This window comes from Grampus griseus, assembly GCF_964374135.1.
Source record: "Grampus griseus genome assembly, chromosome: 12".
Classification (NCBI taxonomy): Eukaryota; Metazoa; Chordata; class Mammalia; order Artiodactyla; family Delphinidae; genus Grampus; species Grampus griseus.
The window spans coordinates 19,423,345-19,447,769 of record NC_139006.1 but is presented as its reverse complement, the minus strand read 5'-3'; the positions used below and the strand labels follow the sequence as shown (position 1 = coordinate 19,447,769).

At 50.0% G+C, this 24,425-nt stretch overlaps 1 protein-coding gene across 3 annotated transcripts in view; it reads right to left on the bottom strand.

The window, feature by feature from the left end:
• Positions 1 to 370: 370 nt before the first annotated feature.
• The window catches only part of MYO18B (myosin XVIIIB), a 234,040-nt gene continuing 209,985 nt past the window's right edge, over positions 371 to 24,425 (bottom strand). For 2 of the 3 annotated variants that reach the window (XM_082667623.1, XM_082667624.1), the window contains exons 41-43: positions 23,298 to 23,435; positions 3,045 to 4,242; positions 371 to 808 (exon numbers count right to left, since the gene is read on the bottom strand). In XM_082667623.1, the coding sequence (XP_082523749.1) occupies positions 3,057 to 4,242; positions 23,298 to 23,435 (1,324 nt within the window). In that variant the 3' untranslated portion in view covers positions 371 to 808; positions 3,045 to 3,056. The remainder of the gene's footprint in view (positions 809 to 3,044; positions 4,243 to 23,297; positions 23,436 to 24,425) is intronic. The other variant, XM_082667625.1, reaches the window with a different exon arrangement.

Genomic DNA, 24,425 nt, shown 5'->3' with positions numbered 1-24,425 from the left:
GTGTCCAGGCTATAAGTGTGCCATTGCGAGTGTAGTTTTTGGTACACGTGCATAGTTGTGTGTGCATGGTAGTCTGTGTATGTGAGGTGTACGGGGGACTGTGGGAACAGATGGTCACAAGTTCTTGAATGTTGCTGTGGGCGGACATTTGTAGAGATGCATATATGTCAGTGTGTCCCAGGTATTCAGGGTGTATGAGCCACTGACTTGTTCCGTGGTTCATTTGCTTGTTCAGTCACTCATTCATCAAAATTTCTTGAATGCCCGCACATCTACACACAATGTAGATATGTAAATAGACAAGGGAAATATGATAGAAGCATGGGAATTAAGGGAGAATAGAGAAAGAGCATTTATTTCAGCTTGATGTATCAGGGAAGACTTCCTGGAGGAGGTGACATTTGAGCAGAACTTGGCCAAGAGAACAAGGCCATTGCATGTAGACACACAGGGAAAGAAATAGCAGTGTGCACCCAAAACTACAAACAGTTTGCATTGGTCCCCTTCCTCAGAACCCTTCTACCCCAAGGTGTACACCATCAATCCTCCAGAGTCCTAGGTAACATGATCATAGAATAGAGAGAAAGCCCAGATGCCAAGAAGCCAACACTTTATTTGGTACAGACCTAGCATGCTGGGAGCCCCACGCCCCATGGGATGTGCCTCTGCTGGCCCCCCTGGCCTCTTGAGGGCGGCCACACTGGCTGTGGACTCGGGGCCCCTGGGGAGGCCTGGCTGGTCTTTGTCTCTCTCTCCAGAACGTCGTGGAGTCGGGAAGTCTTCAAGGAGGGCAATGTGTCGCAGGAGGCTGGAAACAAATGCAGGTCAGGGCTGAGAAATGGGGCCTGGGGTGTGTGTTTTGGTGGGTGGAAGCCCCTGGAGCCCATATTCCCAGGTGGCGTTACTGCAGCGATGTGCTGAGCGGAATGAGATAGGAGTGGGCAGAAGGGAAACGAGTGGAGGGAGCCTGAGAGACATCCTGAAGGGCCACCATTTCCAAGTGCAGGTACCTGACATGCACTGTGGCCGCTGGGGCAGTGCTCTGGGCTGGGGTCTCTGATTCACAGGCCGCTCACAATGCTACTTTGGGTAGTTGGCATTACTACCCCCATCTTCCAGCTGAGAACACAGATGCTCAGCAAGGTTGCATCGCTCGGCAGTTACAGGGAAGAACTGAGCTCTGGGGGCTTGAGTGGCTCCGAATCCCGCAACACATTTGTATCGTGGGCAATGGAGCTGTATTGTCGAGCTCAAGACTACAGCGTGCAAGTCAAAGGTGGAGGAGATTTTTAGGCAGGCGCTCCGTTATCACAGGGAGCGTTGCTGGGAGGGGGGAAGGGGAGCTGAGCTTTAAAAAAAAATGGCAGAGACAAGACGTTCTGTGACGACGTTTGCTAAGCACTGTTCCCCTTCGGGACGTGTGCCCTTTACTTGGCCTTTGAAACTGCGTTCTGTGTCCCCGAGAGCATAATAATGTAAATGAATATCAGATCTCTCCTCGGTAATTGAGAGCAGAGAGAAGGCCATGTTAAGTCAATTTAATTTGCTCTGATACGGTCCAAGCCCGTCTCCGTGGAAGGGGCAATGGCTTTTTGATGGGCTGAGGGTGACTCTCAAAGTGACAGGACGTGCGGCTTGTTTGGGTCCAGGAGGCCTCTGGAAGGAGGGCTGGCGGCTGAGCCAGGTGTGGGCTGAGCACGACCACTTGACCACCTGAGCCTTGAGCCGCTGCGAGTTCTGAGCTTCAGTGACGCGGAGATTTACGGACGGCGGGGTGGGGGACCTGCCACTGGGATGTGGGTTTGCATCGCATCTGAACCCGGAGGGAGGCTCTAACTCCCCCTCCGCTGCTTCCTGGCCTGCCTCAGAGGGGCTCTGCATTTCAGTCGGGAGCTGTGAAGTGGAAGACTCAGTGCCCTGGAGTCTGAAACATGCCCTACGAGGTGCAGTCAGGGGCCAGCCTGGCCTCAGGGCAAAGAGCACTGGACTGGGAGTCAGGGTGGCTGGGTTGGTGGCAGACTCACTGGGTGACCTTGATCTTGAGGTCCTCCTCACTTGCCCAAGAGTGAGGTTGGAGTCTGTGAGTTCCAACCCCCCCTTTAGATGTATGATTCTAAGCTCTGCCTCAGTTTGCCCTCCATAGAGGCAACCCCTTTAAAGACCCAGCTCCATCAGTGTGGCTCTGAGCTTACTCACAAAGAGGCCTGGGATACGTACCTAAGAAAAAGTGTCACCAACAAAAGTGTGGGGACTGTGGAGATTCGAATCCCCGTTCTGCCTGGGTGATTCTGTACAAGTGCCTTAACCTATATGATTCTCAGTTTGTCAACCTGTAGAATGGGAATAAAGCATACTCACCACCTCCTGGGGTAACTGTGGGCACCAAATGACTGCCTGATAAACATATTCCATCAACTGGAGCTGTTATTAGCAATGAATGTCTCTTCCCACCTTGACTGCACAGAAGTGCCAGGACCGGGACGGGAGGAGAAGGCAGAGGGAAGCACTGCCGCTCCCACGGTGGCGCGCTGGGACCTCTGTACTTGTCCCCTCCTCCCCCTTCTTGGGCCCCAGTTTCTCTTTACACATTTAATGCAAGAGTTGGACTTCACTAACGTCAAGGCCTCGTCTATGCTAGCCTGACCCTCCCCCCATCCACCCGGGCTCTCCCGTCACTGTGTGGACAGATGCCTCCATGGCTCCCCCAGCACCAGGTGAAAGGAGCGCTGGAAAGAGAACAGGACAAGGGTGGGAAAACTTTAAAAGCCCAGCGCCTCCTTCAGCACCCTCTCCCCCGCCCCCCACAGGACCTCACACTTTCTGATGGTCTGTATTTTCAAGAGCAGAGAAACCGGTGGCACCTAGTGAGGGCTTCTGATAAGTTTTCTATTTACCAGCAACACATTATTTGCATAAATAGCAACACATTATTTCAGTGAAAACCTAAAAGCAGTAGCAGCAACCGGTTGCCTCCAGGCTGCCAGACCTGGGTGGACCACCTCGTTTCATCCCCCCAGGAGGACAGGCCAGCCTGTCGCTGTTACCTGAGCTGGTTCCTACTTCTGTAGGTATTTCTTCATGATGCTCTCAACATCCTCCTCTTTCCTCCCTGTCCCCGGCTCTCTGATCTCGGGGGATGTTCTCTCACCACTGTCACCCTCCAGCCGTGGGATTCTTGGCCGACTCTTGATGCTGTCGGCGCTTTTGAAGGACACGATGGAGCTGGAGGAGGAGGAGGAGTCGGAGAGGTGAGCGGGGTCCTCCTTGGACTCCAGGCTCTTTTTCAAAACGGTGGTGATCCCTGAGACAAAGCCCCCGTCGGCCTCTTCCATCTCAAAGTGGACGCTTGGACGCTGTGAACTGTCTTGCCCATCTTTGGCCGCTCGGGCCAAAGACGTAGGCGTCTCCGGCTTCCGGATGGCTGGGAGGAAGTCATCGAAACCCACTTGGGTCTTGCGTTCATAGGTGATGCTCGGGACCTTCCAGCTGAATGGGTCGCTGCCCAGGGGGTCCCCCATCAGGTGTGCAAACTGGCGGTTCTGGAAGACGAGCGGCTCCTTCCCAAGGTCCGGACAGCCCGCATCTTCCAGCGAGGACTCCAGACAGCGCCTCCGCGGGCGCAGCGTGGGCGACAAGAACGAGCGCCTAAGCGCCGTCGGGGAGCTCGGGGTCCTCCTCGAGCCGGGCCCCGATTCCAGGAGGGACTCGCAGGAACTGAAGCGGGTCTTCAGCTTCTCGGGTGGCGGGCTGGGGCCCCCCACGCTCTTCGAGGAGATGCACTTCAGGCTGGTGGACCGCAGGAGCCCGGCCGACGTGTCCAGGGGTGACTCGGCCCCGGCCCTCAGAGCCAGAGCGCCCTCGTCACTGCCGGTCCTGGCCCTCCGCAGCGTGGACGCCCCGGTGGTCTGGTAGATGGGGAGGGTGGGCCAGTCCTCCAGGCCCAGCGGCGACCCCCGGCCCCTCTGCACTCTCTTCCTCCGGAGCCCTTCCACGAACTCTGACAGGGCAGCCGACGGGCTGGGCAGCTTGTCCCTGGGCCGCGGGGACACGTCTCCACTCCAGGAAGATGGGGAGGAGGACAGCACGCCCGACCTCTCCGGGGGCTTTCTCTGGACGCCACACTCTTCGCCGTCCCCCAAGTGGCCGTAATTTCCTCGGCGGAGGGAGAGCGGGGACGCGGCCTTGTCCCCCCAGGTCCTGCTGTGGGTGTCCCGGGCCCCATCACTGGCCGCCTCCTGGATCCTGTGCCAAGAAGAAACCCGCCGTCAGCGGACACCATGCCGTCTCCACAGTTGGCGCGACACTAATACTATTTTTCTTTGGAAATGCTGACCCCACCTGCACCCTCCAACGAACCGTACGATTGAATGCGCAGACTCAAGCCGCGCAAATGATTTCTTGTCGCTTTCTGAAATGCAATTTCTGTCTATAATTAAACCTGACTAAGTGCGTTTGAGTAGGTTAAAACTGCACCTCTGAGAGATGACTCAGTTTTACGAGGCATCATCTCTGACATGATAGGACCTATCGCCACACAGCCTGCTGTGAAATAGGTAATTTCCTTCTTGAAGACTCAGGGGCACCTACGGGAGGTTATTTATTTATTTATTTAGGGCCAAGCCCGGAGGACAGCCCCACCAAGCAGAGCCTGCTGGAGCCAGTGACCCAAACATGCGCCTGAACGAGATGCTCCGTGACACCCGATTGTTTCATGGGATGCGGGTGGGATTAAAAACAAACAAACAACAACAAAAAAAACGGTCCTTCAAAAGGGAAACAGCTCCATCAAATCAACTTGAAACCGAGACTATACACAAGAGGACAGACGCTTTCTATTCTGGGACCGCCAGGCAGAGGCATTTTGCAGCAGCTGAGCCAAAACCACTGCCTCTGAAGAGTGGGAATCTCGCAGTGGGGCAAAATTATAGGCTGTAAGACGAAAAGCAGGGCTTAGAGGAGAGAGACTGGAATCCATCCACTGTTCTTTAAAAAAATAAAATCTATTTGTCCTCCCTCTAAGACAAGCGACCTCCTTCCCAGACAACAGCAAAGCTGTAATTTACAAAAAAGCGCCAAATGTCAGAGTTTGGGCGTGGCAGCTGGGGCCAGGGCTCAGCCTGAAGGAGGTGGGAGCGATGGTGATGCAGGTTCCCGTCGTCGGCCCCTGCCTGCTGCTCTGTCACGACAGGAAGGATTACAGGAGCCAGCCTCCTACACATAAAGGTTGGAATGCTGGCACGAGACCGAGGAAGGTGTCCTGCTCACCACACTCTGATTATCACCATTTCCATCCCCTGACCATGTAGGATAGTTTAAAGGGAAAAGAGCTGACCACAGTGACCCAAAGGGCTTTTCAGTCTCAGAAGGAGCCAAGCCCACGGCCCCTGGAGGTGATGTCAGGAGAGGAGAGTACAGATAGGGTAGGGGATTGGGATCTTTTTCAGGGACCCGGGTAGGGACCTAGGCACTGCCTTCCTGAGCTCCCACCATCCCAGAAGCCTCTCTCTTCTGATGCTAGCAGGAGCCTCCCCTGACCCAGGACCCTGGCGATGATACTCTGTGAAAAGGTTCCCTGAGTGACAGGCACAGGACTGGCTGCGCTCATCTGTCCCTCCTCATGCCCTAGGTCTGCTAGGTGGAGAGGACCAATGTCACAGTCTGGGGGCGGTGAGGAGACCACGAGATGGACCCCAAGGTAGGCGTGTCGACGCGCTGCCTCCATCACGCACTGTCCTCACTATCCTTAGTCTTCCAGGGGCTCAGGCTCCCGACCCCCTCCCCGACCTCCTGTCTTGTGAGTTAGCCCCTGGCTCACTCTGCTGCAGCCACATGGGTCTCCTGGGACACGCCACGCTCTTCCTGCCTCCGGGGTTTGCATTTGCTGTTCCCTTCGTTGGATGCACTCCTTCCCCCTCCTCCTAGCCCAGGTCACTGTCCTGATCTCACAGGGAGATCAAGGGGAGGGAAGAAAAGCCCTGGGCCCCATGCCGGGCACGTAGCTCCTCAAATAATGGTTAACAGTTATGATTAATAATAATCGATAATGAATGGCTATTAACCATCACTAATTAGTCGTTAGGGCTCGTTACGATTACTACTAACAACCTCTGGGTCTCTGGAGCCTAACCCACCACTGGGCTCCACGAAAGCCTCACGTGACGTCCCAAGAGGAGTGGGCAGGAGAATGAACGGGCAGGTGACCCTGCGTCCCATCACTCCCGGCAAAGGCTGGCCCCCATGTGCTCAAACAAAAGCCTCGCAATTTGCCCAGAGCAGCTGCTCCCTTCCTATTTCTTGCCTGTCACCTTCCATCTCCGTCACAGCTGGACGCAGGCTGGGAAGGGAGCTGCAGAGCTCCTGTGTGATTACCTGAAGGGGTGTTTGTCAACATCATCACTTTAGAATCGCTCCCCTAACACATGGCAAGATGGCATTCACATGCCTTTCTTTCTCTTCTTCGTCTTTTTTTTTTTTTAATAAACAGCTTGGAGCTGCCAGGGGCACTGGGCTGCCGCAGAGCTGACAAAAGTCATTTCCGTCCTGTCTTGGCCCTGAAAGGAGGCGGACGTGATGAATGTGTCTTGGGCGCTCAGTCTCCTCCATCATCTGTCACGTGGGGATGGCAGCACCCAGGGCTCCTGTTGCCGGGCCTCCTGGGACTCTGCCATCCCACTCGCCCCAGCTCCCCTCTGGCTGCAGAGGCGGAGACAAGGAGGGAAGAGAAGCTACAGGAAGGGGGCAGGGGAGGAGAGGAAGCAGCGGAAAAGGGCAGAAGGAGAGGAGGGTGGGAGAACCCCAGCTCTCCAGCCTGTGCTGTCGAGACCCTGCCGAGTCTATCTCTACACCCTGACTCGGCACTGTGCCCAGCACACAGTAGGTGCTCAGGAAGCGTTGTCGAACTGAGTCAAGTCTACCTTGGAAATCAAGTCTCCGAGGAAGAGAAAGTAGGTAGGATGAGGAAAGTGGAGGAGGGGCAAAGAGAAGTGGGGAGAAGTAGAAGCAAGACCAACAAGAGGGAAGGTGAAGTGAGAACGGATGAGGGAATGGAGAGGAAGAGACCGGTGGCGATGGAGTGGTGAAGGAAGAGGGAGGCTGAGGGCAAGGCCAGGGGGACAGAGGGGAGGGCCGCAGGTGGGGTGTGGGCTGGCAGCTGAGGGCCGGCCTTCCTCATCTCTGACCACAAGGTGGGACAGGCCGGGGCACACGAAATCGTCAGCAGCCCAGCAGTGGGGTCTGGAGGTCGCAGCCCATGTGTGCTGCTGTCCAGGCGCCGAGGACACAGGCTCGCTGGGCTGGAGCCGTGGGGGACCTCGGCTGGGCCAGAGCAGTGGAGATGTGCCCGCCTTCCCCAAGGCCCACAAGGAGCAGCATCTTCCAGAAGGGACACCCGCTCAGGGCCCCCCTGGCTGCCCCCAAGTACTGACCACGGAGCCCTGCTGGGGGCCCATGTGTGGATGTCATGGGGTGGAGCGGTCTGGTCGGTGCCTTCAGAGCCTCAGCTGGGGGGCTGGAAACCAGAACCCAGTCCCAGCAGTGTAGACTCAGTGGCGGAGGGCAGAGTGAGGAGGGAGGGAGGGGAGATGGGGACGCGGTGGGGGAGAAGGAGAGAGAGAGAAGCCTCGGCTTGGCTGAGCGCTGCCTCCTGGGTTTACCACCCAGACTCCACCCACGCCTCTGCAGCATCTTCTTCTATTTCCTGTCTGCTCCACCACTCCAAGGGAGAAGTTTGCTGCATCCACTCCTTTCTGTGTGGAGACCGCAGAACTGAATCTGAATGCAGACGCCCTCTTGCAAGCTTCAGGGTGTGGGTTCTAGCTCTGCTGTCTGGGTCACGGTGATCCTCTCCGTTTCTGCCCTGGCTCTGGACACTTCAAGCACATTCCCCCGTCTTCCTCCAGGGGCCTGGGAAGACTCATTTTTTTCCCCAGCTGTCCTCATGGGACAGCTCAGCTCAGGTGGAACTCCCTTCCATTGGCATCGTGTGACGGATGGGTGGTGGCTAATCAAGACGTTGCTGTGCCTGCCTCATCCAGGGAGAGATGTGATGCACAGGACGTACTCCGAGCCTCTGGGAGACGGGTGCAGACACGAGCTAGGCGGGGGCACTGTGATCCTCTGAGGAGGGACTCCAGAAACATCTTGGGACCTTCTGCACCTGCCCCTCAGTCTACCCCAACAGGAAGAGGCTTGTAGCATACCTGCCTGACAAGGAGCCAGTGGCATTCCTGGGCATCCAGCCACACAGGCTCCAGTCTGGGTCCGAAGGAGTTACCCCTGGCTGAGCACCTACTATGTGCTGGGCGCCATGGATACAGGGGAGAACAAGCGGGTGGGCCACCTGCCTGCATGGAGCTGACTGCCACGTCCATTTATAACCTCGACGGCCACCCTGGGGGTTAGGAGTTGTGAGCTCCGGGCACAGTGAGGAGGGGTGGCACACACAGTTGGGAGTAGCAGAGGTGGGGTTCCAACCCCACAGCCAGCAGCACCCTTCTCTGGAAACTTCCTCCAAACTCTGTGATGAGACACAGGGTTAACAAGTGTCTCCGATGTCACCTTACCAGGTAACATCTGTCCCTTGGAGTCTAGTCTGATTCTGCCACTCACTAGCCACTCACTTGCCTTGGGATAGGCACCTAACTTCTCTAGGCCTCAGTTTCTTCAGCTGTACAATGGGGGGAAACCAGGTCAACCCTGCAATGTTGCGGAGATAAGAGAGAGCTCCAGGAGGGCAAGAGTTTTTGTCTGTTGCATTCACTGCTCTATTCCTGTGCCTAGAACAGTATCTGAGCACACAGCAGGCATTCAGTAAACATCTGCTGAGTGAATGAGTGGAGTGCCAGAGCCCTAGCACATAGTAGGTACTCACTAAATACGTGTTGGACGAATGAGTGGACCTTGAGTCCTCTGGCGCATAGTAGGCATCTGATAAATGTCCATTAAGTGAATTGATGAACAAAAGAATATATACAAATACTGTAGCTTTGTGGTATAGTCTGAAGTCAGGGAGCCTGATTCCTCCAGCTCCGTCTTTCTTTCTCTAGATTGCTTTGGCTATTTGGGGTCTTTTGTGTTTCCATATAAATTAAAAATTTTTTTGCTCTAGTTCTGTGACAAATGCCATTGATAGTTTAATAGGGATTGCACTGAATCTGTAGATTGCCTTGGTATTACAGTCTTTTTGACAATATTGACTCTTCCAATCCAAGAACATGATATATCTGTCCATCTGTTTGTGTTGTCTTCCATTTCTTTCATCAGCATCTTATAGTTTTCAGGGTAGAGGTCTTTTGTCTCCTTAGGTAGGTTTATTCCTAGGTATTTTATTCTTCTTGAGGCGATGGTAAATGGGATTGTTTCCTTAATTTCTCTTTCTGATCTTTCATTGTCAGTGTATAGGAATGCAAGAGATTTCTGTGTATTAATTTTGTATCCTGCAACTTTACTGAATTCATTGATTAGCTCTAGTAGTTTTCTGGTAGCGTCTTTAGGATTTTCTATGTATAGTATCATGTCATCTGCAAACAGTGACGGTTTCACTTCTTTTCCAATTTGGATTCCTTTTATTTCTTTTTCTCTAAGTATTGGTGGCTCACATGTATGAAGGCTTATTAGATAAATCAGGATATGATCATGCAGAAATGCTGCAATTTTTACTCTTTCTAACCTGCAAGGCTAAGAATCTGGGCTTCAGGAAGCAGACAGGCCTGGGTTCAAATCCTAGCTCTGTCCCTTACTAGCCAGGTACCTTGTGAAGCCTCGCTGTGCCAGTGGGAACAGTAACTCCCAACCTCACAGAGACGACGTACGTCATCGGGACAGTCAGTACACATGAGCGTAGTGGCCCACGTACACCTCCACCTGCCCCCAGCTCTTCATGCCAGGTGGATTCTGGTGCAGTTGAACTTGCATATATATTACTTATTCATTTCAAAACATTACTACTAATAAATATATGTTTAAAATCTTAATGATTGTTTTTCAATTAACGGCCCCTCCCATCAGGTTAGATTAGATTGAGGATCGAGGGCAGATGTTCAAGAATAAACAATTCCTAGGTCCGAGCCTGCTCTGAGCAGCACAGAAAAGGGGTGAGGATACCCAAGTGGTCTGTTCAGCCCCAGAGCAAGCCAGATGCTGACACACGTGTCTCCAAGTCGGGCCACACCCCCTCCCCTGACAGGCCATCCTGTGAATGCAGCTCCATCGTCTTCTCTCTAGTGCCTACCACAGCAGGAGACATTCCACGAACACTGGGTGAAGGAAAAATGCAGGTACTTTGTATGTATCATCTCATCAGGATGTGGATGGTCACCCCATCTTGCAGATGAGGAAACTGAGGCTCACCAGTGAGAAGCCATCTGCTCGAGGCTCACACTGCTCAGTGGCAGGGCCTGGATCTGAAGCCGTTGCTTTGCCCTTCCACAACATCACACGCCCCCCAGGTAGAAAGCTAAGAGGAAACCTCAACCACTGGAACTCATGTCTACACACATACATTGTTCAAAATCGACTGAGACACAATGAGTAAAACATAGAGAGGCTCAAGTCAGGGAGACACTGGCTTCACTGGTATTAGTCACAATCACACAGTAAAAACCAGAATTCCCAGGTCTGAGTCTGCGCAGAGCCTGAGCCAACGGTAACTACAGGAAACTCGATGCAGATTTTTTTTTTTTTTTTTTTGCGGTACGCGGGCCTCTCACTGTTGTGGCCTCTCCCGTTGCGGAGCACAGGCTCCAGTCACGCAGGCTCAGCGGCCATGGCCCACGGGCCCAGCCGCTCCGCGGCATGTGGGATCTTCCCGGACCGGGGCACGAACACGTGTCCCCTGCATCGGCAGGCGGCCTCTCAACCACTGCGCCACCAGGGAAGCCCTCGATGCAGATTCAATGACGCCATGAATCATCCCCAAAGACACGCTATCACCCCCCCCATTCTTCATCAACACCCTGAAATTAAAGAGGAAATTAAAAATGTATCGATGTTCTTTAACATCGAGGTCTGGATGGGAAACCAGATGTCCTTTGAAGATGGCCTGAAGGTACTGTAACCGAGTCCAACACAGCAGTTGATGGTCTATGATAGAAGCTGACATGGTGCCCAACACTGTGCCTGATGCGGTAGGAAACACGAGACATGTATTAAATCCCTAGAGCGTGCAGGTGAATTCTGCATCATGAGAGCCACCGTATATTGCGCCTTTAGGCTCTGCAGACGTTACTCAGTTTTATCTTCACGACGGTCCTCTAAGTCAGCAACTCCTATAATCTTCCTATTTCACAAATGAGGCTCAGGAAGGATAAGTAATTTGTCATGGAATAAAGGGGAGAAACATGAATTTAAACTAAGGAATCCAGCTTCAGGATTCACGTGTCCTGACCACTCTACTCTGCTGCCAGCTATTGCCTTTGACTGTTCCACTTTACAGAGTTAGAAACGGAGGCTCAGAGGGCAGATGGAGAGGAAGGAGCAGAGCCGAGGCTCTCACCTCGGCCTCAATGAGTATGCATCAATACGATGCTCAGCTAGGTCCCTCACAGGAGAAGACGGGCTGCCTCAGCCTTTCGGAGGGCACACTGTGGGTGTGGACACAGGATCAACCCACGCAGGAGGGTCAGCAGTGCGAGCAGCTCCAGGTACACTGGGAACCGTGGACTGTAAAACGCGGCAGGAGGCTGGCAAGGGAGAGGCGAGGGGCTGGGGCCTGGGGGCACAGCCTTTCTGAAGGCGGCGGGGCGCAGTCAGGCTTTCGGAAGAGGGGTAGGAGGAAGACACCCCAAGTAGAAGAGCCCTCCTACCAGCTGTTAGCTTATTCAGTGGTTTCTGCAAAACCCTGGACCGGCAAGGGCCTACATTTCACAGGCAGAGACACTAGGGCTTAGAAAGGCCACTCGGCTGAAGGGAAAGACTCGAAGCAAGGAGGGGGCCACGGGGGTGCGATGCCCAGGGAGGCCCTGCTTGATGGCAAGCAGGAAAGTTGTGGAATAAGCAGCAGAGAGGCCCTCCGCCTGGCTATTTCTGGCCTGAAGATGCAGAGACTTGAGTCAGGAAGCAGACTCTGTAAATCCCCTATATCCCTTATAGTATAATGTTTTTATGAGGCAAGATAACTCTTAAGCCTTGCTTGCTGTTTTCTCTGATCTTAAGCAGGTGCTGAGTCCTTGACACTTAAAAAAAAATGACCCATTAGCTGCCCTCAGTGGACACCTGCCCACGTATCTCCTGTGGGTCACCAGAATTTGCCTTGTCTCACCCACACATTCTTACTGGTCACCAGGTACTAGGACCAGTGGGTTTTGAACAGAGTTGCCATCAGAATCATGCCTGAAACTCTACCAAAAAAATCAGTTTCAATGGGGGCGGGGAGGTAAGGGGACCATTCTAGTTTAAAAGAGACTAAGGACTAATGGAAGGTGTTAATAAGAGGGGAAACTGAGGGTAGGAAGACACAGACGGGGGAATATGGGCGCTCTGTTCTTTCAGCTCAATTTTCCTGTAAGTCTAAACGTTCTCTAAAAAAAGTCTATTTACTTTTTTTTTTAAGAGACAGACCCAAAGAAACAAAACAACGAGATGCAATGAGTGCCCTTAATAGGGTTCTTCTTTCAAAAAGTACGGTGACACAACTTCAGAACAGTTGGGTTAATATGAATGTTGGTATCTTGGATGAAACAGTGGATTTCTTCATTTTTTTAGCTGCAATGATGGTGCAAATAGTTAGGAAAAGTCCTTCTTCGCAGGATAAAGATGTGAAATTATCTTAAGGAGAGCTGCCATGATGTTTTCAACTTACTTTCACGTTGTTGGGCATAAAAAAAATGTGTTTAGATATAGACAGAAGTAGAGACGAAGGTAAAGATAGAAATAAAGTCAATATGAAAAAAAAAACCATTGTCAAATTAAGGTGGAGGCTAGCAGAGTTGATGGTGCCCAGACACCTTCATTGTTTAAAAAAAAAAGAAGAAGAAGAAGAAGGAGAAAGGAGGAGAGAGAGAGGGAAAGGGGAAGGAAAGGACACTTTACGGGTGATTCTATTGACTGATAAAAAAAAAAAGAAAAGAAAACATTTTTACTCGCCCTTCAATGTTCAGCCCCACCGCAGCCACTTCCAGAAGCCTTCGCCCACCTCCCAGGCTGGGCTAGGGGTCTCCTCTGGTCCTACAGCCCCTGTGCTCCCCCAGCCTCTATCCTATAATTGTTTGCTTGCTTGTTTTTAACTCCCAACAAGACTGTTAATTCTGAACTAGACTGTATTTTTCTTCTGTGAATTCCCAGGATCTAGAAGAGTCCCTTAAGGGAAGTTCGTGGAGTGGAAACAGTGAAGGAATGGAGGAAAAGAAAGATGAGGGATTGTGGGAATGAAGAAAGAGGGGAAAAAAGGCTCCATCTGCCTCATCTGGCTGCTTCATTCAGACCCCAGCAGCCCCACTTATGGGTCAGCCAAACCCACTTCTCTGAGATTAAAACCAAGAGATTCAAAACCAACTTCCAGTACACAACCTAGAGGGGATTCCTCCTATGTCGGAACCCAACCCAAAGCCTGGTTTTATTTCTAGAGAATTTTATCAACTTCAGAATTGAGAGGGAGCTGGAACCACATCTGGTTTGAACCCCTCCCTCATCGTCTCCCTGGAAAAGCAGAGAAGGAGAGAGCCTCCGGGGTTCACAATCTGATGAGACGGGACAGTACTGGCTCTCAGACTTGAGCCTGCCCTCTGATACAACCTCCACAATGTCCTGAAAGAACAAACTGGGTATGTAAAGTAATCCAATCGGATTAGAGATTCAACTTGGGTTCAACAGATTTTAAATAAATTTTCAACGCTTTCTTTCACTTTCTATGTGTAGACATTAGCTCAGCTGAGTACTGTACAATGGCAATAACCACATAAAATCTCTGACTTCTTCATAACAGCACCCAGTTCAGCATAAAAATGCATCTTTAGGCGAGTGGAAGTTACCCATCCATCCACTCCTCCTTTTAGCCATTCAGGATCATTTGTTGAGTGCCATGACGCCAGTTGCTGCTGACACTGAGGTGAATAAACCTTGCATTCAGGAAGCTTATAGTCTAGAGGGGAAGGCAGTTCACCAACGTATGACTGGAGGGAAGTACGAGTGACCCTGCATGTCCTCCTGGGCATGGAAACTAAGGAAGAAATGTTTACTGAGCAAAAGGAGTAGGAAAGTCTCACTCAGCATCCAGCTTGATAGTCTAGTTTGTATCAGAGAAAACTGCTACTTAGGAACAACAGAAAAGCTAAATTTAAACTTAAAGGCATTGGAGAGTTCAAAAAATAGGCTTATCTAAATTCAGAGCAGAAATTAGGATGGTGGTTACCTTTGAGTAAGGAGGAGGTCACGACTGGACCAGATACAAGAAGGTGTTAGGGGGCTAGCAACGGTCTGGTTTCAATTTTCGTAGTTATTACAAAGGTATGACCAATTTTTGAAAACTTCAAAAGATGCAGTTTCCAGTATGTATGTTTTGATAAGTATACTTAACGAAAGTTTAGCTCAGTTAGAGAACCAAGACACTACAAGAACGTTCTGAACTATCAGTGATTAATCCAAATGGTTTTACGCAAACTTGCGTCTAACTTAGGTGAGCCTCAACATTCCTGAAAGATTTGCAGATCTATCGTATAAGACCTGGAGCTCTGGATAGAAAACAGCCCCCCTTCCCATGGAAGCCTGTCCAAGAGTGATGCTGGCTCCAAAGATAAACCCCGGACAGAGCCAGGCTTCTCCGGCTCCTCACTGGCTCAGGCCTTGGGTCCACGGTTAGTATGTTTGCATTGAAAATTTCCATGCTTCCAGTTTCCACATCTTGCCCACTAATCTTCTTAATACTGATAAAACTGAAAAGAACCCTTTTGTCCTGGAAGACATAAAACCAGTTTCATGAGAGGCTCATTCATTAAGTACATTCAGGATGGATTAAAATGATCCTGAGCTTGGGACTTCCCTGGTGGTGCAGCGGTTGAGAGTCCGCCTGCCGATGCAGGGGACGCGGGCTCGTGCCCCGGTCCAGGAAGATCCCACATGCTGCGGAGCGGCTGGACCCGTGAGCCATGGCCGCTGGGACTGCGCGTCCGGAGCCTGTGCTCCGCAACGGGAGAGACCACAGCGGTGAGAGGACTGCGCACCGCAAAAAAAAAAAAGATCCTGAGCTCTGGTTCTAAGAATGCAGAGATGAGTAAATAAATGTGCTATTGAAATAAGATTAGCAGTTGATGCTTAACCTACTTTGAGAACAAGCTGTTTTTAATGCCAAATATCATCCATTCACATTTACATAATTAATGAACTAATTACAAACGAGTCTTATCTAATCATTTAAGCAGGTCTCACATGACCCATCCTTGCCCCCACTTCTGCAGTAGAGTAACTGAACTTCCTTGAAAGCAATACAACTTTATTTGAAAGACAATACCTTAGGGCTTCCCAGGTGGCTCAGTGGTTAAGAATCCACCTGCCAATGCAGGGGACACAGGTTCGAGCCCTGGTCTGGGAAGATCCCACATGCTGCAGAGCAACTAAGCCTGCGTGCCACAACTAATGAGCCTGCACTCTAGACCCCGCGAGCCACAACTACTGAGCCCACGTGCCACAACTACTGAAGCCCTTGCACCTAGAGCCCGTGCTCTGCAACAAGAGAAGCCACCGCAATGAGAAGCCCGCGCACCGCAACAAAGAGTAGCCCCGCTCACAGCGACTAGAGAAAGTCCGCACACAGCAACAAAGACCCAACGCAGCCAAAAAAAGACAAAAAAACAAACGAAAAACCCCCTATAGTTTAGACTTTTTACTGATTCAAGCCCTCCTTATCCTACATAAAAATCCACGGGGGTTGATCAAAGGAGGATGGTGGTGTCTAAATCTTTTGCTTTTTTAAAAAATTTATTTATATGGTTGAGCTGGTGCGGGGTCTTGGCTGTGGCTTGGGTGCCTTAGTTGGGGTACTCGAACTCTCAGTTGCGGCATACACGTGGGATCTAGTTCCCTGACCAGGGATCGAACCCCGGCCCCCTGCATTGGGAGCACGGAGTCCTATCCCCTGTGCCACCAGGGAAGTCCCTCTTTTGCTTTTAAACTAAGAACCACAAGCCAAGAGTATGGGGCTGCAAATGTTTACAGAAAGCAAATTTTTCCCTGAAAAAGGAAAAGTTGTAATGCCGTCTTTTAGCCAAATGAAAAAGCAGTTGTGTTAAATCAGTACCAAAGCAAATGATACGTACAACAGTAATTAGCGAAGATTACACAGTAATTAAAATCACGATGATTATGTGAGTGAGAATAATTTATACAATAATCTCCACGCTCACACTGCAATATGGTACAAGTCCAATAGCAACAGTGCAGAGCCATGTTTGGTAATAAATTCAAATCACAGCATCTCTAATTATGTGGTGACAGATCGGTCATTGAAACTGAGGGATAAATAAAGTCTCTGACCAGGATACACACAATTTTATTTGGACTTCCCAAGGCTACCAAATGGGGATCCCAAACACTCGAACACTCCCCATCCCTCCCCCAACAGAGGGAGCCCCAGACCATCAGGTTCCCCCACTATATTCCAAAAATTCTTGTTCTGTGCTGCTAGCAACTTGCTCTGTGATACAAGACAGTTACCCTGTCTGGCAAAGCCACACTTGGCTCTTCATATCAGCATCATCCTTCTAATCATCCTGTCGGAGTGATTAGAGAGGCCATCTAACTTCCATCCACTGGTCATTTATTTGCTCAATGCATGTTTATTGAGCACCTAATATGTGCTAGACACCGTGGTGGGTGCTGAGGTAAGAAGGAAAAGAGAAAGCTTATGTCCTTAAACGGTTCAGAGCCTAATGAGGGAGACAGACACCCGAACATATGATCCTAACATATTATGGAAAGTGCTATGGGAGAGGGAATCGTGAGGTCTGCAGAACCACGGCAGAGGGGCACGTGACCCAGCCAGGAAGTCAACGAAGTCTCCTGAGGCAGGTGACACTTGAGCTGAGTCACAAATAAGAGTTCATGGGCTCCCCTGGTGGCGCAGTGGTTGAGAGTCTGCCTGTCGATGCAGGGGACACGGGTTCAAGCCCTGGTCTGGGAGGATCCCACATGCTGCGGAGCAACTGGGCCCGTGAGCCACAACTACTGAGCCTGTGCGTCTGGAGCCTGTGCTCCGCAACGAGAGGTCGCAATAGTGAGAGGCCCGTGCACCGCGATGAAGAGTGGCCCCCGCTCACCGCAACTGGAGAAAGCCCTCGCACAGAAACGAAGACCCAACACAGCCAAAAATTAATTAATTTAAAAAAACAAAACAAAAAACAAATAAGAGTTCATGAGGTTAAGAAACATGGGAAGGGGGTCCAGTCAGAGCGAAAACCATGGACACAGGACCAAGGGTGGGAAACAGCACAGCGTCTGAGGGAGCAGCATAAACCGTTCGGGGCACAAAGCATGAAGAAGAGATACAGGGAAATGAGACCAAAGAAGCAGAAAAGACCCAGGTCACAGAGGGCACGGGAAGCCCACTAAGGTGCCTGAATTCCATCCTGTTCTATCCTGTAAGGCAGAGGTCACAAAAGGTTTTCTATGAAGGACAGACAGCATATATTTTTGGCTTTGGGGCCATACGATCTCTGTTGCAACTACTCAATTTTGCCATCATAATGCAAAGGCAGTCATAAAGAACATGTAAAATTAAAAAAAAAAAAAAAACGAGCATGGCTGTTGGTCCAATAAAACTTCATTTACAAAAGCAGGTCAAGGGCCATAGTTTGCCTGTGAGTGGTGGCTGGCTGACTCCTGCCGTAGGTGACGGGAAGCCACCGAAAGCAGCTTTTCATTTGAGACAGATCATCCTGGCTGAAGCTCAGAGGATGGACTAGAGGAGGGTGGGGTCGGAAGGTCTTTGTCAGAGTCTAGACCAGAAATGATGGTAGCCTGACTTCAAGGTGCTGACAGTGAGGATGGAGAGAAGTAAACAGGGTCAAGAGTATTTGCTTGGCCACTTACCTGGTGGTCCAGAGGTTAGGACTCCATGCTTCCACTAGAGGGGACGTGGGTTCGATCCCAGGTTGGGGAAGTAAGATCCCACATGCCGTGCAGCCCAGCCCCCAAAAAAGCATTTGCTTAAAGGGGGGAGGGGCAGAGTAAACAAGATTTAGGGATCAGCTGACTGGGGATGAGGGAGAGGGATGAGAGCCTCAGATGAGTCAAGGGGGCCAGCTTGGGTGGCTCTGTGGATGACAGAACCACCAAATGATACTGATGACATTGGTGGGGGAAAGGGAGGAGTCTCCCCTTGGATACGCTGGGTTCAGACACCAGGGCGACATCCAGGTGGCGAGCTTCTAAAGGTAGGCGATTAGATGTGATATACGCGTTTGAAACCTGGGAGAATGTAAGAGCTGGAGGGCTAGATCTGGGGGTCATCCACTTACGGTGAGGGAGTTAAAATCACAACAGGATTGCCTGGGACCAGGTGGAGAGAAAAACAGCGGGTGAGAGCAGCATCCCGTGATCCCCAGCACTGGCGGGGCTGGGGAGCAGTTTGGGCAGCTCCAAGGAGCAGCAACAGCTACAAGGCCGGGCAGGCAGGGAGTTCTGAGAAGTGTCTGACAGAGACCAGCGCAGGAGGGAAGTCCAGAAAAAGATCAAGACTGGAGAACGTCCCCTGGTGTGTCCCTTTGGGAGCCGCTGACACGGTGAGAAAAGTTTCAGTGCAGTGGTGGGGGCAGGCTCAGGGCTGGAGGAAAGTGAGGCAGAAACGTGAGGTGAGTGAAGACGGTGCATGTGGGCCTTGCTTTGAAGAAGCTTGCCTCCAAAGGGAAGGGAAAGGTGATAGGTGAGGACACAGTTACAACGGGGAGGACCCGAAGGTGCTTATAACCTGTGGAGGAAGGACAACCAGAAAGGCAGAAGCTGAGGATGCAGGAGAGAGAGGGGATGCTGGGCACACTGCAGGGGAGAAGGGGCAGCGGGATACGGATTCGACTTGAACAGGACTGGATCTTATCTTCTGAGACCGGAGGGTAGACGAGGGCAGAGAGAGATGGATTTATAGACACCACAGAAGTTCAGGCCATGATTTTGTTTTCTTTGAATGAACCAGGAGTTTAGGGTGTCTCCTTGGAGTGAGGAATCAGGGCTGGAGGAAAGTCAGGATGGTTTGGAATAACTGTCCAGTAAAATGAAAGAAACAACGGACCAGTGATAAGACATCAGCATCTGAACAGCTGGTTCAATTAATGCCCATCAGTGCGTGGACCCTGCAGAACTGTGTGAGTGACCAAGGCTGGGGTTCTGTGGGACGTGGGGATGGGGCTCTAGACAGAAATGGGGCTTGGACCTGCCTTGGAAAGCCTGAGGTGCTGTGAGGCCCAGAGGGGAGAGGAGAGAAGCCTTTCCTGGAGCACTCTTCCAGCAGGGCAATGGCCTGGAGGGCAGGAGGGAGAGGCCAGGCACCCTGCAGGGCCGGGGAGAGCATACCAGCCCTGGACGCCCTGGTACCACCCGCAGTCAGCCGTCGAGAGAGACTCCTGAGCCGAGCGTGGCTGCCACCACCAAGCCCGTGAACTCCCTCCCCCGGGGCCACGGAGGTAACTTAGCGTCTCCATCGCCAGTAGCTCTTGCATTTGTCAGCGGCAGCTGCATGATTCCTGGGCTGGAAATCATAAAGCTTTAGGTGTATCTCTCTTGAGCTGACATCCCCTTATAAATAATACAAGGAACGCTTTTATTTTTTTGGCAGAAGACTGCTTTCTCTCTCTCTTCTCTTTTTAGAGTGACCTTCTTTCTCAGTCAAGTTTGGGAATGCCCAAGGGACTCATATCTTGAGCCCTGTGATGGGCCAGGGAATATGGGGGGTGCGGGAGCACACAGGAGCCTTGTATGCTATCCCGCCTCCTCGCACAAACAACGCCCGGATGATCTGGGAGCATCTAGTCAAGTTTAAAACGCAAATTCCCTTTGACCCAGAGAATCATTTGCCCGTGTGCATAAGGACGTGCGCTTTTTTTTTTAAAAAAGGCTTACAGGTTAATAGCAAATATCCTGAACTCAACTAAAAGTGAAACAAGAAGACTGCAGTTTAGCAAACCCATGGCATCATTTAAAGTTCTTCTGCAGGAATGTAAAAGAATGAGATAGACTTATGTGGACTGACAGGGAAAGATCTCCATGGTATATTGTTGAGGGAAAGAAGCACTTCGTAAGAATTTAGAGCATGATATACATAAAATAACATCATACCGTTTATGTGTTTTAAAAGCCCACAAAAATGCTATGTATTTGCTACAAGTACATGTATGTTTATAAATACACAGAGAAAGATGTGGAAGGATGCACACCAAACTGAAGACGATGGATACCTTCGGGAAGGGAACTGAGGTTAGGGTGGTAGCCAGGAGGACTGTACCCTTCTCAGATATATTCTAAGTTCTTAAAAGGGAGAAGGATTTACAGATTATAAAGCTGGAGGTCAAGGAACCTGAACTCTGGGTTAGTCCTTACTATAAGCTTAGGTAAGATATTTCCTTCTGCAGACCTCAGTTTTTCCCATTTATATAATGAGAGAATTGGACTAAATAATCCGGTGGTCCCTTCGAACTCACAAGTTCTAGAACCTTTAAATTGTAAACGTATTGCAAGGACAGGGCTTAAAATTTTCAGGGCTTAATGCCATGGAATCTGGCACTCAGTAGGCACTTAATAAACATCTTTTGAATGGATGTTGAATGTTGAATAAGGATCCTTATACAGTTTTAATATTAGTAACAGGCCAGCTCTTTGCCAGTAAACTCTGCCAGGTGAGCGATCCACCTCCTGGATAAAAGTCAGAGTCATGGCAGTGTGGCAAACACAAATACAGGCTTCGGACGCGTTCAAACCTGGGTTCAAATCCTGCCTCTTTCTCTTACTTGCTGAATGACACGGAGCAAATTTCTGACCCTGAGTCACAGTCAATGATGAGCTGTGACCAAGTACAGTTAGTATTTCTGCTCAAGTGTTGATGTTATGGTCAGCTATTCATTCAACAAACATTTATAGAGCACCATCTGTGTGCCAGCCCAAGGGACACCAACATGAAGAAAACTGACAAGGAGCTTATGGTCTCTTCTTGCCTCCTGCCCCACTGCTGCCCTTGGTGCAGGCCCCTCTGCTCTGAACTGCAGCTGGACAAGCCTGAGGACTTGGAGGGGGAGCAGGCAGGAAAAGGGGTACTAGGCTCTAGAGAGGGCTGCCTGGAGGCGCTGCCCGAGGTGCAGCTACAGGAACTGGGGTGTGGCCGTCTTTGCCTCAATCAGTTGTTCCCTAACCTCTCGGCCTCAGGTCCCTCTTGTGCGGCATGGGGGTAATGACATCAGTCTCCTGGGGTTACTCTGGGCATCAGCTAGACACCAACACTAATAAGGCAGCTAATTTTCTTGAGCTCTTTCTAGGGCTATGAGTGCATCCTCTCGTTAACCCTGACAATGATCTACTCACAAGGAAACACGAACAGAGAAGTTAAGCAACTCGCCCCAAACTTACGGTTACCAGGGGGGAATGGTGTTGGGGGGGAGGGATAAATTGGGAGATTGGGACTGACATATCCACACTACTATATATAAAATAGATGACTAATAAGGACCTGTTGTATAACACAGGGAACTCTACTCAGTACTCTGTGATGGCCTATGTGGGAAAAGAACCCAAAAAAGAGTGGATACATGTATATGTATAACGGATTCACTTTGCTGTCCATCTGAAACTAACACAACATTGTGAATCAACTATACTCCAATAAAAATTATTAAAAAAACACAAAAATTTGCCCCAAATCTCACAGCTTCAGAGGAGCAAATGTGGGATTGGAGGCCAGATGCTGTGACTTCAGTCCGTGTACTGAGACCACTGCGGCCTCCCACCTCCCGCTCACGCGGGTGCCAAGCAACTCAGGGCATAATTCCTTACCGTGCAGCCTAATATAATTATACTTGTGCAACTTGGGTACTATGCTAATGAGCTCTCACGTTCCTCCAGTTCTGCTTCTGCTGCCTTATACATTGGCTGATGGGGAAAAACAGAGGTATTCAGTTATCAGGAGAGAAAAAGTCCTCATCATTTGCGTTCATAGAGGACATGACTCTTTCTCCACACAGGTCTTTGTTTTTAATTAAGAGCAGTAATCAGATAAGCTTGCTTTAATTAACTCCCCCAATGCACCCCATTCTCAGAGCCTCCCTTTGATATTTTCGACATCAAACCTTTCAGCCTAAGATTATCAGCAGACATGTGTCAGATATTTGCCATTTCCTGAACATGCCCGAAAGCTTGGAGTGAACTTCCACCCCTTTCTTTTTGTAGAGACAACGCCCTGCTTCAGAGCAAACACGTTTCGAGTCAGGAAGGGGTTGTCTGGGTTTGCGCCATTAGTTTGTGATTTTTCTTTCTATCTTATCACATTGGTTCCTCTGTTATCACACAAGCATTTGTGTGCATTTCATCTTAACTACGCATCTGCTTAAGCCATAATTTCTGATTTATGGCCATTAGCTCCTAATTACAAGAGGGCTGCCCTTGAAAAGGAAAACCACACGAGCTGAGCGGAATGGAGTTGAAAAGCAAGAGGAAAGATGGATTGAAGTCCTACAGCGAAGGCTGAGCCCTGGGGCCCATCTGTTGGAGCAACATTGTTGCCAGTCCTATAGATTTGTGAGGGTCCCATCTCAGGCTGTGGCTGAATGTGTCTCCTTCTATGGTAGGAAAAAAATATAAAATTCTGACATTCAAACAAAGCTGAAATTTCTGAGGAGGAAATCATCCAGCCTAACAGTTTTTATATGGACTCCCCATTAAAAATAAAAAACCAAAAAACTTTAAGTAAATATGTTTATAGAGAAAACTTTAAATCCAAAACGATCTATAAGTGGAAAACTAGTGGGATTTGCCTTAGCTAGAAAACAACTATAATAAATCCACAGCTATTTTTAAAAATGTTCACCCCCTGCTATTTAAAAGCATCTGGAAAACTGTGCTTTAGGGACGGCTGTATTAGATTCCCATCACTTCACCTGTTTGGAGCAGCAAACACAATGTTATTTCCTGTTTTACAGGTGAGGAAGTGAAGGCTCAGAGAGGGTAACTGGTCTGCCTAAAGTCACACGGCTAGGAAGTGGCAGGGTCATACCTCAAACTGGACCATGCTTGTCCTTGGCTAGGACAGAGGAAATGGAAGACTTGAACAGCAACCGTCAAAGCCTGAGATTCTTTCAGCTATTGGTCATCCAGAGGCAGCAGGGAGATACTCTTACCTAGGGCTGAGGATACAGCTGCTGATGGCTGACTGTCGAGAGGGGGTCCTCACCGTGTCTGTGGCCAGGGACAGAGTACAACTCAACCAGGACTGCAGACTGCCCTCTGGCTGGGAGCTGAGGATGGAGACGTTATCTCTAGAAGCAGAATGCAAGATATTGTCAACATGATGACAACTACAGTAACAGCAATAACTAGATGGTCACCCCTTAGCATGAGCCAGGCATTGTGCTAAGTGCTGACATGCGTAACTTTAATCAGTGCTCACAATACCGTCCCTGAGCGGTGGGAGCCAGTGCTGCACCTCTTACACAGATGACAGTAACGGGATTTGGGGAGGTCAGCTTGGGTCTTGACTAAGGTCACCCAATTCCAACGCCCATGCTGATAACCACTGCTCTTCCTTGGGAAGATAAACACTCTAATATAGATGCTGAGGTATCTCTAATTTTGGAGTAAAGTTTGGCACTGAATTGCATACCAAATGATATGGTCATGGAATATGGCAAGTGTGAAGGCCTTAACTCCTTGCCTACCTAAGCTGGAATGTCTTTGGGGACAGAGACTTAATTGTAGGCCCCCTATTACTGAAAGCAGCACAGGGAGAGGCCTGGGTGGGCCTCTCATTGCTCTGGGTATTCAACGATTATTTTCTGGTTGATATATTCACTCAAATATATATTATATATAATATATAATAAATTTATATATTGATATATACACAAATTTGTTTGTTTGTTTATAGAGCACTCTATGCCAGGCACCATGGGAAGGAACTATAAACATGAACCCAACAATGACCCTGCCCTCAAGACCCCATTATAGCAGAGTAGACATCTATATAAATAACCATAAAAGAAAATTATCAATGCTGTAGATAAAGACAAGATAGGTTCTAAGGAGGACAAGGAGGGAGCCTTGATTTGCTTCTTGGAGGCATAAAGGAAGGAATCAAGTAGTGGCAGTTGAGCTACATCTTGTTTGAAGGTTAGGGCTTGGCTACACAGGCCTGGAAGGAACAGCACACACATAGGTACATAAGGCACGGATGATATGGAAAGCAGGAGCCCCAGGTGGAGGGGGAAGTAAGGGTCAGAATGTGCAGGGCTCAAATGTCAGTCTAAAAA